The sequence below is a fragment of the Dipodomys merriami genome, unplaced genomic scaffold, assembly GCF_024711535.1.
Source record: "Dipodomys merriami isolate MVZ:Mamm:240054 unplaced genomic scaffold, mDipMer1.0.p SCAF_33, whole genome shotgun sequence".
Classification (NCBI taxonomy): Eukaryota; Metazoa; Chordata; class Mammalia; order Rodentia; family Heteromyidae; genus Dipodomys; species Dipodomys merriami.
This window is the reverse complement of record NW_027204826.1, coordinates 10400558-10415409: the sequence shown is the minus strand read 5'-3', so window position 1 is coordinate 10415409 and position 14852 is coordinate 10400558. Positions and strand designations below refer to the sequence as shown.

Genomic DNA, 14852 nt, shown 5'->3' with positions numbered 1-14852 from the left:
CATTTCCCTCTGTAGCCTGAATATCAGACTCAGCAAGTCTGCGGGGACATATTAAAGTATAAAAGTCACAGAAACAAAATTGAAAATAAAATTTATGACCCTTTTTTCAAACCAATATCCTAAAGCTGACCAAGACAACCAACCAAATAGTTTCCTAAATTGCAGAAGAGACTTCGCAGGCACTTATATTAAACCACAAGCACTCAGAGGGAATCTGGTCATTTTCTAGTTCCCCAGGGGAGGGATGAAGAATGTCCCAGACATTGTACCTGAGATGGAGAGATGAAGTGTCCTTTCTCACAGTCACAGGACATCGGCTCATTCTTTCCTTAGGCCTGCCCATTTCCTTGATGCCTATCCATTTCAGCGCATTGCCACAGGCTGTCTGGTGCTCTGGCAGATAGGTTCTGATGACCAAAAACCTTCTGTTTCTCTGCCTCTGAGATGTAGGTGGTAGGTGCATATCAAACCACATGTCTTTCCAAGGAAGTCCTGTTCTTCTTCTTTTTTTTTTGATGTAACTGTTCTCCTTTGTCTATATGTAGGTCATCTTCCCACATCTTGATGAATGTATTATTTTTATGATTCTTTTGATATTTTATACATGGACAATCATATCACCTGCATACAGGGAAAGATTTTTTTCCTTCTGATATGTATCCTTTTATTTCCTCTCATTGTCTTCTTTCACTGGCTAGAACATCCCTATTATGTTAAATAAAAGCTGGATCAGAGTGGCAAAGAGTAGCCATCCTTGTTCTGCTCCTGATCTGAGAGAGAATGGGTTCAGTGCTTCTGGTAAGTATTGAATACACTCAGCTGGTAATGTGACAGCAAGTACTGAATGACTAATTGCATAACAAATGTCATCGATTTGGAGACTTCAGATAGGGCACTGCACAACAGACTTGACTAGAAATGCAATAAAACCTCAAGTTTACCACTGACAGAAACTTGATAAAGGTATCCTCCAAAATGAAACACTCCACAACTTTACATGACATTTCCCTAATGACAAGTGAGGCTGAAAATAACTTTAAAAAACTATCAATAAGAAAATCGAATTTTAATTAACAGTACTAAAGGAAAGCTTTGTCTTTCAACTATATGTAGAAAATGTCATTGTAAAATCATCATCCCCAAACCGAGAAGTTTTTTGGAGGTATCTTGTAACAGGAAATTCAATTCTTAAAATTGTGTTTTCAGGATCCTTTAATGTTTGAAACTTCTGTATTTGCGGGGGGGTGGGGGGGAATAGTGGGGCTTGAACTCAGGGTCTGGGTGCTGTCCCTAAGCTCTTTTGCTCAAGGCTATAGCTAGCTCTACCACTTTAAGCCACAACAGCATTTTCAGTTTTTGACTGGTTAATTAGGGCTAAGACTCTCACAGACTTTCCTGCCCAGGCTGGCTTTGAACCATGATCTTCAGATCAGCCTCGTGAATGGCTAGGATTATAGGCATGAGCCACCAGCACCCAGCTAAGAATTCACTTTTATATCATTTTTGTTTGTCCAACTGCTACAAAGTGTCCTGAAAGGCCCCTTAGCACAGGGTTGGTGGCACTGTTGGGAGGAACCTTTAAGGGGTGGGACTTGGGAGGTTTTAGGAATTGGGGCTGTGTCCTTGAAGGGCACTTCATCGTTGAAGAGGACTGTGGGATCCCCCATCATATGCTCTTGCTTCATCACACACCTCACTACGATGCACTTGCTGCACACCACCAACCTCAAAGCAACAGCTGCCATCCATCATGGACTGGACGGTCCAGGGAGTGTGAGATTCTACTGAAAAACAAAGCAAAAAGGGCTGTAGGTGTGGTTCTCATGGTAAGACTATCCGACTAGGAAATGTGAGGCACCAAGTTCAAACCCAGGGCTGCTGAGGAAAAATAAAAGCCATGGGAGATATTGCCCTACTTGGTTAGGGAGAGCTTATATAAATTTAAAATGTGGCAGTTCAAGAATTTCCAAAAAGGAAAAAGAATAAAGTTTTGAAAAAGTTAACTGTGAATCTCGCTAATGACTCTGGTTACTAGGTTACAAAATGAGGAGAAAAGATCATTCATAGCTTTTAAACACAGCTAGAAAACTGCTTAAAATTCACTTTATAAATAGAGAATAATTGAGAAAAAGTTCATGCAATGTTCTTGACGGATAGCTCAGTAGGCAAACGCAGTGAGTTAGTGATTTTGATGTAAAACATTTCATCTTTGCTCTCATGAAGGACAGCAAAAGTGTTAAGAGAACAATGAGGAAAATCTGAGTCGTGTTCCAAAGTCATAATTTCCTTTTTGGTGTAATGTGGGTGAGATCTGAGGCTGCGAGGCAATTGGAAAAGAGGGGTTCCAAGTAGGCACAGGCTTTCCAGGGGAAGCTGGAGGTGAGGGCCCAGGAGACACATGTGTCACCATTGGTGACAAAGGCATCAGATAACTCTTACTAAGGAATCAAGGCCATGTCTGGGCTAGGATGCAAGTCTGGGAGGCCCGGGGAGACCCCAGGGCATTTGCACTCACTTGGAGGATCAGAGTAGAAAACATCTGAAACAGGGAGAACAGCGGGTGCTCTCGATCGCACAGTCACAAAGCATACAGTAAAAAACCAGCTGTCCTGGGGAGCAGGCACAGAGCTCATCCTTTCCCCATCTTCCCACCTGCTCCCCTTCTGAGAGAGGGGCAGCAAATGCCCACACTCACCAGGCCTAGGTAAGAGGCATTTCTTTTGAAGAAAGAATACACGCATGATGCATCTCTCTATGAGAGAGACATGCAACCCAAGCACACAGGAAAATAGAGGTGAGAAGTAAAATCTGACTTCTGCGGGGGAGGGGGGGGACAAGAAACAGTTATGACTGGACTCCCATAGCAGTCCCAAAGGAGGTCTGCTACTAGTAGAGGTGAGGGGTGGGAAATGCCTGCCCAGATCAACCAGAGAAATGAGGCAGAGTTTAGTTGCTGGGGGGGCGGGGGGAGGGAGGGCGTGGAAGGAGAGGAGAGGAGAGCTTAAGCCCCACACTGAGGTTTAGACCAGGACAACAGGTACCTCTCCTCACACACCATAAGCCAGCGCTAACAAGACGACATGACCAGGAGAGGCAGGAGGTTTGTGAAGAGCCCCTCACTACACACACATGCAAGGATGGCTAAGAGGTAAGGGCATCTGAAGAATGTTGGGAAAAACCTCCTCACAGCCCAGTCCCCAATCTAAGGAAAAGGCCGAAGCACCCCTTATTTAGAGAAATCAGAAGCTTTAGCTATACTGAAGGCAGCAACAAGAAACAATGAAACCCAAACCCAGCTCAGCTCTGCAAGCTGAGGCTGCAGGCCTGAGAGGCCTCTGGGAGCCACGGAGACAAGTTCATATTCAAAGCTGAAAAATCTGGCCTCTAAGCCGGGCACTGGTGGCTCACGCCTGTAATTCTAGCTACTCAGGAGGCTGAGATCTGAGGATCGTGGTTCAAAGCCAGCCTGGGCAGGAAAGTCCATGAGACTCTTATCTCTGATAAACCACTAGAAAACCAGAAGTGAGGCTGTGGCTCGAGCGGTAGAGCACTTGCCTTGAGCTGAAGATCGCAGGGACAGTGCCCAAGCCCAGAGTTCAAGCCAATCAAAACAAAAAAAAAAATCTGGCCTCTGATGTCTACAGGTGATGTCAACAGAAAATGCACTCACTGAAGATGGAACCTCTGCATTTTAGTTATCCCTTCCCCCAACCTTTCTATTCCAAGGAGGTCCTAGCCTACAGGGTGGCATGATCCACATCCCCTACCCACCCCACTCCTCCAGCAAATCTTTCCTACTCCATTCACTGACACACATACCAATCTTCTCTGGACATACCCCGCTTGGAGTTCTACCAGTCCTCTAGGTGGCCATCAGCCCGCCGTGCAGTCAAGCTGACATTCACAGTGAACCAGCACAGGGTAGCACTTTTCTTTTGCAATATAATCTGACAGACACAATTTAAGAGATGAACTCTTTGATGTGGCTTGCAGTTTAGCTGGAGGTCTGGACAGAATAGCATGGTGGCAGCAATGTGTGTCAGAGGCTGATCCTCACTGCTTGGCTGACAGGAAGCATCTACAATTACCCCTTCCCAATTCCCAAAGTTTCCATGCTCTTCCAAATCAGCACCATGAAGTGACACCAAGCACACAAAACATGAGCCCAAGGACACTCCATCTTCCAACCAGAACACAAGGGAAACTGCATACTAAAAAATACAATAATTGAAATTAAAAACTCATTGGATGGGCTCAGTAATAGATTGGAGATGACACAGAAAAGATTTACTCATTTCAAAGACAGATCAATAGTAATTTCCAATCTGAACAACAGAGAGAGAAAATAGGAAGGAAAAAAGGAAAAAGGAGGGGCTGGGAATGTGGCTCAGTGATAAAGTACTTGCTTAGCAGCATGCATGAAGTTTTAGGTTTGATTCCTCAGTACCACATAAACAGAAAAAGATGGAAGTAGTGCTGTGGCTCAAATGGTAGAGTATCAGCGTTGAGCAAAAGAAGTGCAGGGACAGTGTCCAGGCCCTAAGTTCAAGCTCCAGAACTGGTTAAAAAAAAAAATTAAAAGGAAAAAGGAAAGAAAAAAGGGGAGTGAAATTGAAAGTGTAGTCATACAACATGAATGAATTTAATGCCATTGATTATACACTTCAAAGTGGCTAAATAGTGAATGTTGTTACACCTCAATAAAACACACTATAATAAAAATGTTTACATCAGTAAGAATTTCAAAATACATAAGCAGAAACTAAAACAGAAAGAGAAATCAACAAATTCATCATCGTAGTTGAAAACTGCAACACCTCTCTGACAGAATAAAAATATTGGCAAGGATACAGAAATCCAAAAATGTATAATTACTAATTTGATCTTATCAGCATGTGCAAAACACGTGGCCTGGACGAGCAGAAAATGCATTCCTTAAAGGGAGCATGCAACACTCGTTGGGACAGACCATGCTTTGACCCAAAGAGCAAAGGAAACCAGTGTGCGAGCCAACCTTTGTCACTGCTGAGTAAACACCTGAGAGAAACAACTCAGAGGAAAGATTTATCTTGGCTCATACGTTTCACTCCATGGCAGGAAGGGTGTGGTGGAACAGAGAAGCTCACATCATGCCAGCTAGGAGGAGAAGAGAGGAGAGCCAAGAGAGGAGAGGGGAGAGGAAGATAAAGGAAGGAAGAAGAGGGGAAAGGGGAGAGGAGAGAGGGGATATAGAGAGAGACCCACTGAGTCCATTCCTGGGTGCTAGCTTATGCATCTCATCAGGGAAAGGTTAGACATTCTCTTCTATATAGAACCAAATAGGACGAGATTCTGGGAAGATTTTATTATCGTTTTCAAAAGAGCTTCTTCTGGCAGGAAAAGGTCCTTCTCTAAAGAGATAACTGCTCAATCAAGACTCTTGATGTTAAAAAGAAAGGCCAACCCAAACCTCCCTTGGACCTGAATGAACCCCAGGGTGACAAGGTTCTAGGAAACACAAGATGGGCAGTTTCTGCAAATACAAGGAGAAAACAATCATAACAGGGACACGCCATCTAGTGATCTGAAACAGAACTGCTCCCAACTATAGACACCAAACCCCTAATCAGGTTTATGCTTCAAAAGACACATTCTTCAAAGGTACATTATAACTAAAGTGATTTCATCTCCCTCTCAAGTAACCTATAGTAAGCAAATCACCTGGAGAAGAAAATAGTTCCCCTACTGCATTTATATATACTATAGTTTCTGGCTCTCACCTGCTGGTTAAATCATCTGGCTGTTAACACAAACCTTTATCTTTAAGGTAATATTTAAACACAAGTTTGAAAGAAAAGAATAACTGCCTTGTCATCAACCAAAGGCCTACAGAAATCTATAAAGACAAAAATATTTATTACATAAAAAAATTTTCAACACAACCATGGTATCAAGAAATCAGCCAATCATAACTGCATGATGGAATGCAGTGAGCTGAAAATGACATTTTAGCTCATCATCATAGACTGTTTTAACTTGGAAAACATACAGAAATAGGTCTATAATATAAACAATTAAAATAATCTGCACTTTTATTAATTTTTCAGTAGACGATTAATAATTCAAATCACAGCAACTAGCCACAAGCTTCTGCATTTGACATCATAAAGACAGAGCTCACAGGAGGGGAGGCTCAGGCAGATGCCTCCATTCCTGTTTCTCTCTGTGGTCACAGCTTGGGTTGTTCCAGGGCGGATGGCAGGGGGTCAGGCTGGAGGTACAAGGGCTATGGTGTGACCCAAGTAATACGGAAGGAATTGTACAGGACTTTCATCCACCACAGAAGCTGTTCTCCCAGGTTTAAGAATTTTCAGAGGAAACAAATGTAATTCAGGCAAATGAGAAACAAATTCCAGGTTGGTTCAGTGTTTCATTTTATTTTACCTTCATCAAGGCAAGCAAAGTACAGATGCTGTACATTAAAAACATAATACTTCACACCACATCCGTTCTCACAGGCCAGAGGACTGCTGCTCCCATCAGAAGCACATTTACCATTGCTAAATGTACAACGAGCCATCGGCTGGCCCCACGTAGCCAACTCCGATCAACAAGACGTCTATGAGTGTCCAGATTCCCAGGCCGCCGAAACTGAAGAGCTTGCCCAGGCCTTCACGCCACTGGCCTAGGTAGAAGCGGTCTGCGCCAAAGCCCCCAAGGGTGATGCTGCAACAGAACAGCAAAGTGGCTTGGGTTCCACAATGGGGCTGGCCATGGCTCACCACTACATGGCTCACCGCCACACTGAGTGGAAGGGCTTCAAGTGATCCAAACACCTCATCAGAGCACCACGACCGCTCCCAAAAATCATACCACCAAATAATCTCAGGCAACAAGGCCGTGTCCAAAGTAAGTCTATGGCTTTGCATGTGTGAGGCCCTTGGTTTGATTCCTGGCACTAGGAAAAGAATGATCCATTTTTAACTGAACTGAAATGTTTTTCTCTCCTACAGGAAATGAATGGACCGCACTGCTTTCTAATCCAAGCAGGGCCACTTTAGAGGATTTTTCTTTCTTTCTTTTTTACAGTACTGGGGTTTGAGTCAGGGCCTCTCACATATTGGGCTGACCCAGTAAACTGAACCTAGATGAGGGATGTATGTCAGGGTTTTGTCGGGGGAGGGGGTACACTAGTATTGGGATTACTGCTCTTGCTTGGCTTTTTTGCTATGGCTGATGATCTACCACTTGAAGCCTGGTACTGGTTAACTGGAAATGGAGTTTTATAGACTTCTCTGCTTTAAACCTCAGTCCTCCAAGTTTCAGCCTCCTGAGTAGCTAGAATTATAGACATGAGCCACTGACATCTGGCTGGGTATCAGTTCTTTGTTTTAATTTGATCTACTTCTGACAAGTGGTATGACCAGTTAAAAAAAATCTTATTTTGTTGTATCTAATTTCCTATCTTGGATTCCTCTTTTGCATTCCAGGTATGCCTTTTGGCCAGGCATGATTCCTCTCTTTGCTCAGGCCAAAACCTAATGCAGTGGCTCTCAACAAGGGACAATTTTGCTTTAGGGGACATCTGGCGATGTCTGGAGACATTCTGATTGACACACAGAGGGGCAGTGTTCTTGGTGCACAACTAGCAGTAGGTAGAGGCCTTTAATGCTGATAAACATTCTTCCACGCTCAGGACAGCTCTGAGAATTACTTGGCCCAAAATGTCAGCAACGAGAAGGCTGAGAATTCCTGCTCTATGCCACACACACACGACAGGCCTCAGGGTCCCAAGAGCTGCCTCAGAGTTCAGCTATGGATAGCTGAATTTATGATAGTTTAATTAATGGTTCCACCTGTCTTTCCTGCTGATGGGAAGAACTGATCCAATTCTTTTAAAAACTGCTGAAAAGCTGAACACAGCATTCAGATTTTTATGAGAGATAAATATGTATAATTGTCTGGATGATAAAATTACAGATAATTTTTTTTAATGTTTCTGCTTTCACTTTTTTCAGTACCATATTTTTTTAATAAGAAAGTTAAAACTTAAAATATATACTATAAACCCACCTATCTAAGTCAGAAGTTCAGGAGGGAAACCGGCTGGTTCTGTGTCACAATGTCTCTACTCCATCATCCCCAGTGAGTAAAGGATGTCCCTGCCTGCCATGAGACACTGCAGGGTTCTAAGTGGTCATGTGAACTCCTGTTATGTCTCCTGGATGCCGGTGAAGGATGAGCCTGGCCAAGCACAAGGTCGGGAGGATTCCTCTGACCCCAAAGAAATCCAAATGGCATTCAGACATCCATACAGAACCTACCTAAGAGCCAGGGCAGTGGACCACTTGTAGCCTCCAGTCCAGTTGCAGTACAGCATCTTGGGAAAAGTACGATTACCTTAGATAAAGAAGAGAACACTTTATATAAAAATATGGCACAAAAATATTCTCATGGAGACTTTAACTCTCAACGATGACCTTCTCATTCAGAATCTAGACAGTTACCTTTTCTTATAGTAGGAAATGTTATTACAGGAATGAAAATCCTTGCCATCTGTAAGCCTAGACTTCATGTTTGAATGAGCTGAGTTAGGGTTAGTTAGGGGAAAGTGAAATGCCCTATTAGACAATGAGAGTTCAGGAGTTACAAGAGTAAGACAAAGTGATGTGAAATGGTGAAATCACCCACAGGAGAGCAAGCTCAAACTTGACAAGACACGAACCCAGTCACACAGACCAGCTCTCCTGAGGGGAAGAGATATAAAACAGAGTTCTAACTCAACACTTCCCCACAAATGAAACCCAAATGGGTTGTAGACCTAAATGTAAAAGGCCAAACTTTAAGCTTTGAAAAGAAAATGTCTTTTCTCTTTATCAGCTTAAAGAAGCCTCTGGAGTAGCTAGGATTTATAGGCATGAGCTGCTTGTGTCCTCTGGTGAAATACATCTTCCTCACAAACTTCCTAAAGTCGAATTTGCTTACCCAGGCAATGAATGTGGTCCCGCACTGTGCAGTTGGCCCTGTAGCGCTGCCGAGGGCAAGCCACCGTCATGCAGCTGGTGGAATTGGAGCATTCGTAATCTGTTTCAGGAAGCTGCCAGCAAAATCTGCAGGTCATGTTGATGATGAAGTTCTTTTGGAAATTCAGGTCTTGATCCTATGTACAGAGGACACAGTGCTAATTAATTCTAACAGTCGCATGATATTTCATAAGATGACATAATTGTGTGGAGCAAAATTCCCAAAAAATTTGTATTTAGAATCTAGCAGTAAGTACCAGAACTAAAACACTAGGTACAAACACAACATGTATGCAGAACACTACCGTAATGAACAAAATCTAGACAAATTCATATTATAGTAGTAAAAGCATTTCAAAATGTTAAGATTATCTCACTACTTTTGTTAAGATCATCATAATAATGAGTACAACTGTCTGTAATACAGGAAAAAAACATTTACGTCATAAGGTTGCAGACAACTGGAAGGCACAGAAAGGGCACTTGGGGAAGGTCCCTGAGTTGGGAGTGAGGTGGAGGCTTCCTGAGGCTTCTGTACTCGAGCACTGGGCCTCACTCGAGTTCAGTGAGGCCCCTGCAGTTTAGAACGACAGGACAAGGCAAGTGGCTACACAGCAAGGGGTTCTTCTCAGGTGGGCTGCCTACTGGCCTGGGGTCTGGGAACCAGGTGCTTCTCCTCCACGCTCAGGGAGAAGCTCTGCAGCTCTCTGCATTTTAAGTTTGCGAAGCAGGGATTCAGTTCACGATGTCTGCCCACATGAAACCACCTGCTCCCAGCTAAGGAAATTGGCCCCTCTCATCTCATGCATGTAACACAGAGCCTTGCCCTCCTCACTAGGAACCCAAAGCCCATCTGAAGGAATTGCCCCTGCTTCAGATATGCAAGGACACAGATCTTCTCCAAGGCCCACAAGGCCCCATTGCTGTCGTTACATTTCCAATGGACTTCAAACTAATTGCCAGTTACCATTATATTGGAGACAGCTGCAATTGGTAGAAAAGGGAATGCAGGATTTTTAAAGCTAAGGTCCTTTAAGTAAACAAAATTATCTTTTGGAGGGGCGGGGCAACTGATGGTTAAATTTAGGGTCTCATACATGCTAAACACATTGCTCTACCATGGACCTTAAACCATCCCCTCCCCAGAAATGGGATTTTAAAATTAATTTTTCTTTTCATTAAAAAAAAGTAGTACTGGAGATTGAACCTAGGGCCTTGCATTTGCTCAGCAAGTGCTTTACCACTTGAGCCATATCCCCAGCTGTGTGTGTGTGTGATGTGTGTGTAGTGTATGTATGCATGTGCGCGGGGCCTGAATTCAAGGCCTGGGTGCTGTTCCTGACCCTTTTGTTGTTCAAGGCAAACCCTCTACACCTTCAGCCACACCACCACTTCTGGCTTTTTGGTGGTTAATTAGAGATAAAGGTCTTAAGGACTTTCCTGCCCAGGTAGCTTTGAACCTCAATCCTCAGATCTCAGACTCCTGTGTAGCTAGGATTATAAGTGAGAGCCACCAGTGCTCGCCTAATTTTGTTTCTGAGATAAGAGTCTCACTGACTTCAACCTGACTGGCCATGAACTTGTGATCTTCCTGCCTCCACCTCCCAAGTGGCTAGGACTACAGGGGTGTACCACCATTTCATTACAAATCTATTTATATATGTTGCAAGACAATAATAAAAGATTATACAAGTTCTTTCAGACTACTTCCCTTCACAATAGCCAAAGTGAAATTATACTTTTAACAGGTTTACAGATGTGGTTACTTAGCATAAATAAGCTGCCATACTCACAACACAGGTAACAAACGGTTTCACCGTGCAGTCAAATGTGGCGGGCTTCCCGTAGACACAGGAGAAATTTGTGGCACAGTCCATGCAATCTGCAGGAAGTCTGCTACACAGGCCATTGCTTGGGCACTTGGTTATGTAAGGTGGGATTTCCGTGCTCTCTGTGGGTGGGAGAAAGCTGCTTATTCTCTTAATATTGATCATGGTAATAGAAAAAGACAGTTTTCTAGGTGAAGAGAGACACGAGTGTTAGCAATGAGACACATGTTAGAATGAAAAAAACAAAATGGAGTTGGGATTAAGAGGGAACCCTGCAATGGAAGCGGGGTTCACCACCAGCTAGCCACATGACATAGGAAGCAGGACACTGGTAAAAGCTTTCCATCCACGCCTCCCAGTGGCTGTGAAAAGCACAGGTGCTCATGTACAAACAGTGCAGACAAAATGCCTACACGCTGGGGGCTTGAAAACCTAAAAAAAATTTTTTTCTTTGAACTTTTCTTGTTATTTAAATTTTTTAAATTAACTCCACTATATTTAAGGTGAAAAACTAAAGCTCAGACATGGTAGAGGTTCTATACAGGCCCAGAGGGCATCTGTGGTGACCAGAACCATAACAGTAGTCTCTCCATGTCTAATCCAATGCTCTTTTCACTTGAATTCTCTGACTGGGAAATTAAGCCACAGACACGTCCCTCACGGCTCCAACTTGGGGAAACATTCTATAATTATTCCACACTGGTGTTTCAATATGCTATAATGTGCTATTTTTGTATTTGCAGTTTTATGTTACCAGAGTTCCAAATAATTAATTTCCTAATTGAATAATTCATTAAGTAGTAACTTATTTTCTCCAATTAACTCAATTAGGTGTGTAATATGATTTTGTCAGTTGAAAAGATTAAAAAACATGCAAGGATGCTTGAGAAGAGGGACTTTGAAAAATATACAAATGAGGAGAATCTTCTGTTTCCCTAAGAAATACATGTTCTAAATTCAATTATATTGCTGTTGTGTTTTTTTTTTACATCCAAGTAAGAATCAGTATAATATCTATGCCAGTTTGAAGTCACTGAAATAAAACATTCAATTGCTACAGAACAAAGCACAGTAACTTAAAATTGGTTCTTCATTGACGGCTCCCTCCTAGTTTCATTGTTTGAAGCCAGACAGTGCAGAAAAGTGAGACTCTCATATCCAATTAACCAGCAAGAAGGCATTAGTGGAGGGGTGTGTGTGTCAAGCAGTAAAGCACCATCCTTGAACAAAAAAGCCTGGGTCCTGAGTTCAAGACCCAGTATCGGCACAAAAAAATAAACTGGTCTTTCCTGCTGTCATTATATTAAGTGGCCAATGCTACAAAATACTATTTCCTTTTCTATCATTCCTACTGCTATGTGGTTAGAGGCTGTACACTTTGAATCTCAAAGATGAAATGGCTTTAGGATCAACAGTGAGTAATTCATGTCCTCACTCTCTCAGCAGTACCTCCAGACCCAGACTCAATGTCTCTCTCTACCAGTCCCTTTCCTGTTCTGCTAATTCACACAGCGCTGGGTGAGGAGTTACTTTCCAACATCACTAACAGGGCTCTAGAAGGTAAACGTGTGTGTGTATCATGTGTGTGTGTGAATCCTGGGGTTTGAACCTGGGTTCTGTCCCTGAGCATCTTTTTTGTGTGTGTGTATCATGTGTGTGTGTGAATCCTGGGGTTTGAACCTGGGTTCTGTCCCTGAGCATCTTTTTTGCTCAAGATTAGCTAGCACTTGGCCACTTGTGCCATAACTCCACTTGCGGCTTTTTTTGCAGGGGTGGTTCTTTGGAGACAAGAGTCTTTCAGACTTTTCCTGCCTGGACTGGCTTCAAACCACGATCCTCGCAGCTCAGTCTCCTGAATAGTTAGAATTTACAGGCATGAACCACTGGTGCTTGGCTGAGGAAAAAAAAAAATTTGAAAGGTAAGTTGAACTGGTTAAAGGTGCTCCTGATGGAGGAGGTGGAGACATAATAGCAACCAGAGCCAGAAATGAGCGGCAGCAGAGGCTCAAAAGTACCAAAAAACCTGTGTCCTGCAAATGGCTGTGTATCTAGCCTTAGGTCCTACACCAGATAATCAAAAATGAAAGGTGACTTCCTACAGCACAAGGAATTTTACGGGCTAGAGAGGAGGGAGGGGAGGACAGAAGGAGAAGAGGAGAAAGCACTCGATATAGATAAGCACCTTCACCAGAATAGGAAACGGCCAGTACCTGCTGTCCTGGGAACTACGGTGAATGCACGGGCTGGGCCCGGGTCCTTGATTGACTGCGCCAGCGGCTGCGAATGTTCTAGATTTAAGGACCCTACAACAGAGAACCGTGTGATCCCGGGACTCGAACCCTCGGTTTGTGGTGACAGGCGCGGGCAGCTCCGGGCCTCCAATGGCAGCAGACGGACATGGACCGGACGGGAGGCCGCCAGGGTCGATCCCCGCCACCCGGGAGCGAAGGGCGGACTGAGGTCCAGCCCGCGAGCCTCCCTCCGCGACGCCCCACAGCTGGAGGACCCGGCGGCCGCCGCGCCCGCGCTGGGCCGCCGCCTGCCCGCGATCCCTGGGGTCCCGCGCCCCCGCCACCCCGCTCAAGCCAGCGCGACCCCCGCCGCTGACTCACCCCCGCCGGACAGAATGTAGAACTGCGAGAGGAAGAGCAGCACCCGGCAGAGACAGCAGAGGCCCCGCAGCGCCCCCGCCGCGGCCGCCATCTTGCCGGCGCGCGCACTTCCGGGGGCGGGGCCTAGGGCTCACGCCCGACGGGGGGCGTGTCCGGCCGCGGGCAGGGGCGTGCAGTGCGCACGCGCGCCGCGGCTGCAGCGGCCGGCTGGGCGTGGGGGCTCGGTTCCCTCTCTCCAGCTCCACGTGGTCCTCTCGTTGGCGTCGCCGTACCGCAGGCTGGTGCTCGGCCCCCGGCCCACCCACACCTCGCCCTTGGGGTGCTGGAGCCTGGGAAAGGCTCACCCGGGCGAAACCCTAAAGGCGGCTATCCTTTTCCCCGGTAAAATGGCTACTGGGTGCGGGGACGGGTGCGGGGCTCGTCCCGGGAAGTGGCCGAGCGCGGGGTCAGCGGTCACCCCGGGGGGTGGCGGGGGGACCTGGCTCCCCACGCGCCTCGGGCTGGGACGGGAGCCGGCGTGGGGGCTGCACCTGGAAGCGGGGTCCCGGGCGCACAGCCCGCGCGCCTCGCGGCTGGCCCGCGGCGACGCCTCAGTCGTCGTCCGAGCAGGCTCGTGCCTGTCAGCCGCGCTGCGGGGCGGCGGAGGACAAGGTGGCAGAAACGTTTTCAGCACCCCCTCTCAATCCATAGGTGAGTGCGGTGGCACGCATCTGCCCTCCCGAAGTATACGGGAGGCCGAAATTAGGAGGATCACGAGTGCCAGAGGGCCAGGACAGCGGAGTCAGGCAGACTCCTCCGAGGGAGGGAAGCTGGGCTAGCTGCGATGCCAGCTAGAAAGGCAAGCCTCAGTGTAGGTGGATCCTGGCCGGGTGGGTGCTGAAGCAGGACCCTCTTCTGAAAACCAGGCTCTACCCCAGTGCCCTGGAGAGATTTGTATCACAATAGCGCCTGCTACACAGGTCTGGTATACGATAGCTTCCTTCATCAACTGTTTCGTGGCCCCCAGGAAGTTAACTGATGCTCCATTAACATACTTTGATGCATTAATGTTGAATTGTGCAGCAAATAGCCAAATAAAATACTTGTTCGGTACCTGAATTCTCCTTGGGCAGAAGGCCATTTTAATTTTGCTCTCAGGTAGTAATTTGTTTCTGTTAAAATTAAAAATCCATGCTGGGAGCTTGTGGCTCACGTCTATAATCCCAGCTACTCCAACAGCTGAGATTTGAGGATTGTGGTTTGAAGCCAACTCCCAACAGCAAAGTCTGTGAGACTCTTTTATCCAATTAACCACCAGAAAATCAGAAGTGGAGCTGTGGCTCAATAGCACCCAGGTCCTGAATTCAAGCCCCACCACCAAAAACAAAAAACAAAAAAATTGAAATCCATGACTGAAATGTCAGCCTATC

General features: G+C 45.5%; 1 protein-coding gene across 3 annotated transcripts; it reads right to left on the bottom strand.

Annotated features, from left to right (window-relative positions):
* Positions 1 to 1131: 1131 nt before the first annotated feature.
* Tm2d3 (TM2 domain containing 3) lies at positions 1132 to 13534 on the bottom strand. 3 transcript variants are annotated; one of them, XM_070043130.1, is made up of 6 exons: positions 13444 to 13534; positions 13042 to 13134; positions 10796 to 10953; positions 8965 to 9139; positions 8304 to 8379; positions 1132 to 1784 (listed from the first exon to the last, which is right to left on the bottom strand). In XM_070043130.1, exons 1-6 carry the CDS (start codon positions 13532 to 13534, stop codon positions 1727 to 1729), a joined length of 651 nt encoding a protein of 216 aa, XP_069899231.1. In that variant the 3' UTR covers positions 1132 to 1726. The 3 variants fall into 3 exon arrangements, with proteins under 3 accessions (XP_069899231.1, XP_069899232.1, XP_069899230.1); XM_070043131.1 differs by having other exon boundaries at positions 1132 to 1781; XM_070043129.1 differs by lacking the exon at positions 1132 to 1784 and adding an exon at positions 6390 to 6705.
* Between the last annotated feature and the right edge of the window lie 1318 nt (positions 13535 to 14852).

Coding starts and splice junctions, on each gene's coding strand:
- Tm2d3 (XM_070043129.1), bottom strand. CDS start 13,534: ATGGCGGCCGCGGCGGGGGCGCTGCGGGGCCTCTGCTGTCTCTGCCGG. Junction 9,140..10,795: donor AACCGTTTGTTACCTGTGTT/GTGAGTATGGCA, acceptor CTCTGTACATAG/GATCAAGACCTGAATTTCCA. Junction 8,380..8,964: donor GGACCACATTCATTGCCTGG/GTAAGCAAATTC, acceptor TCTTTATCTAAG/GTAATCGTACTTTTCCCAAG.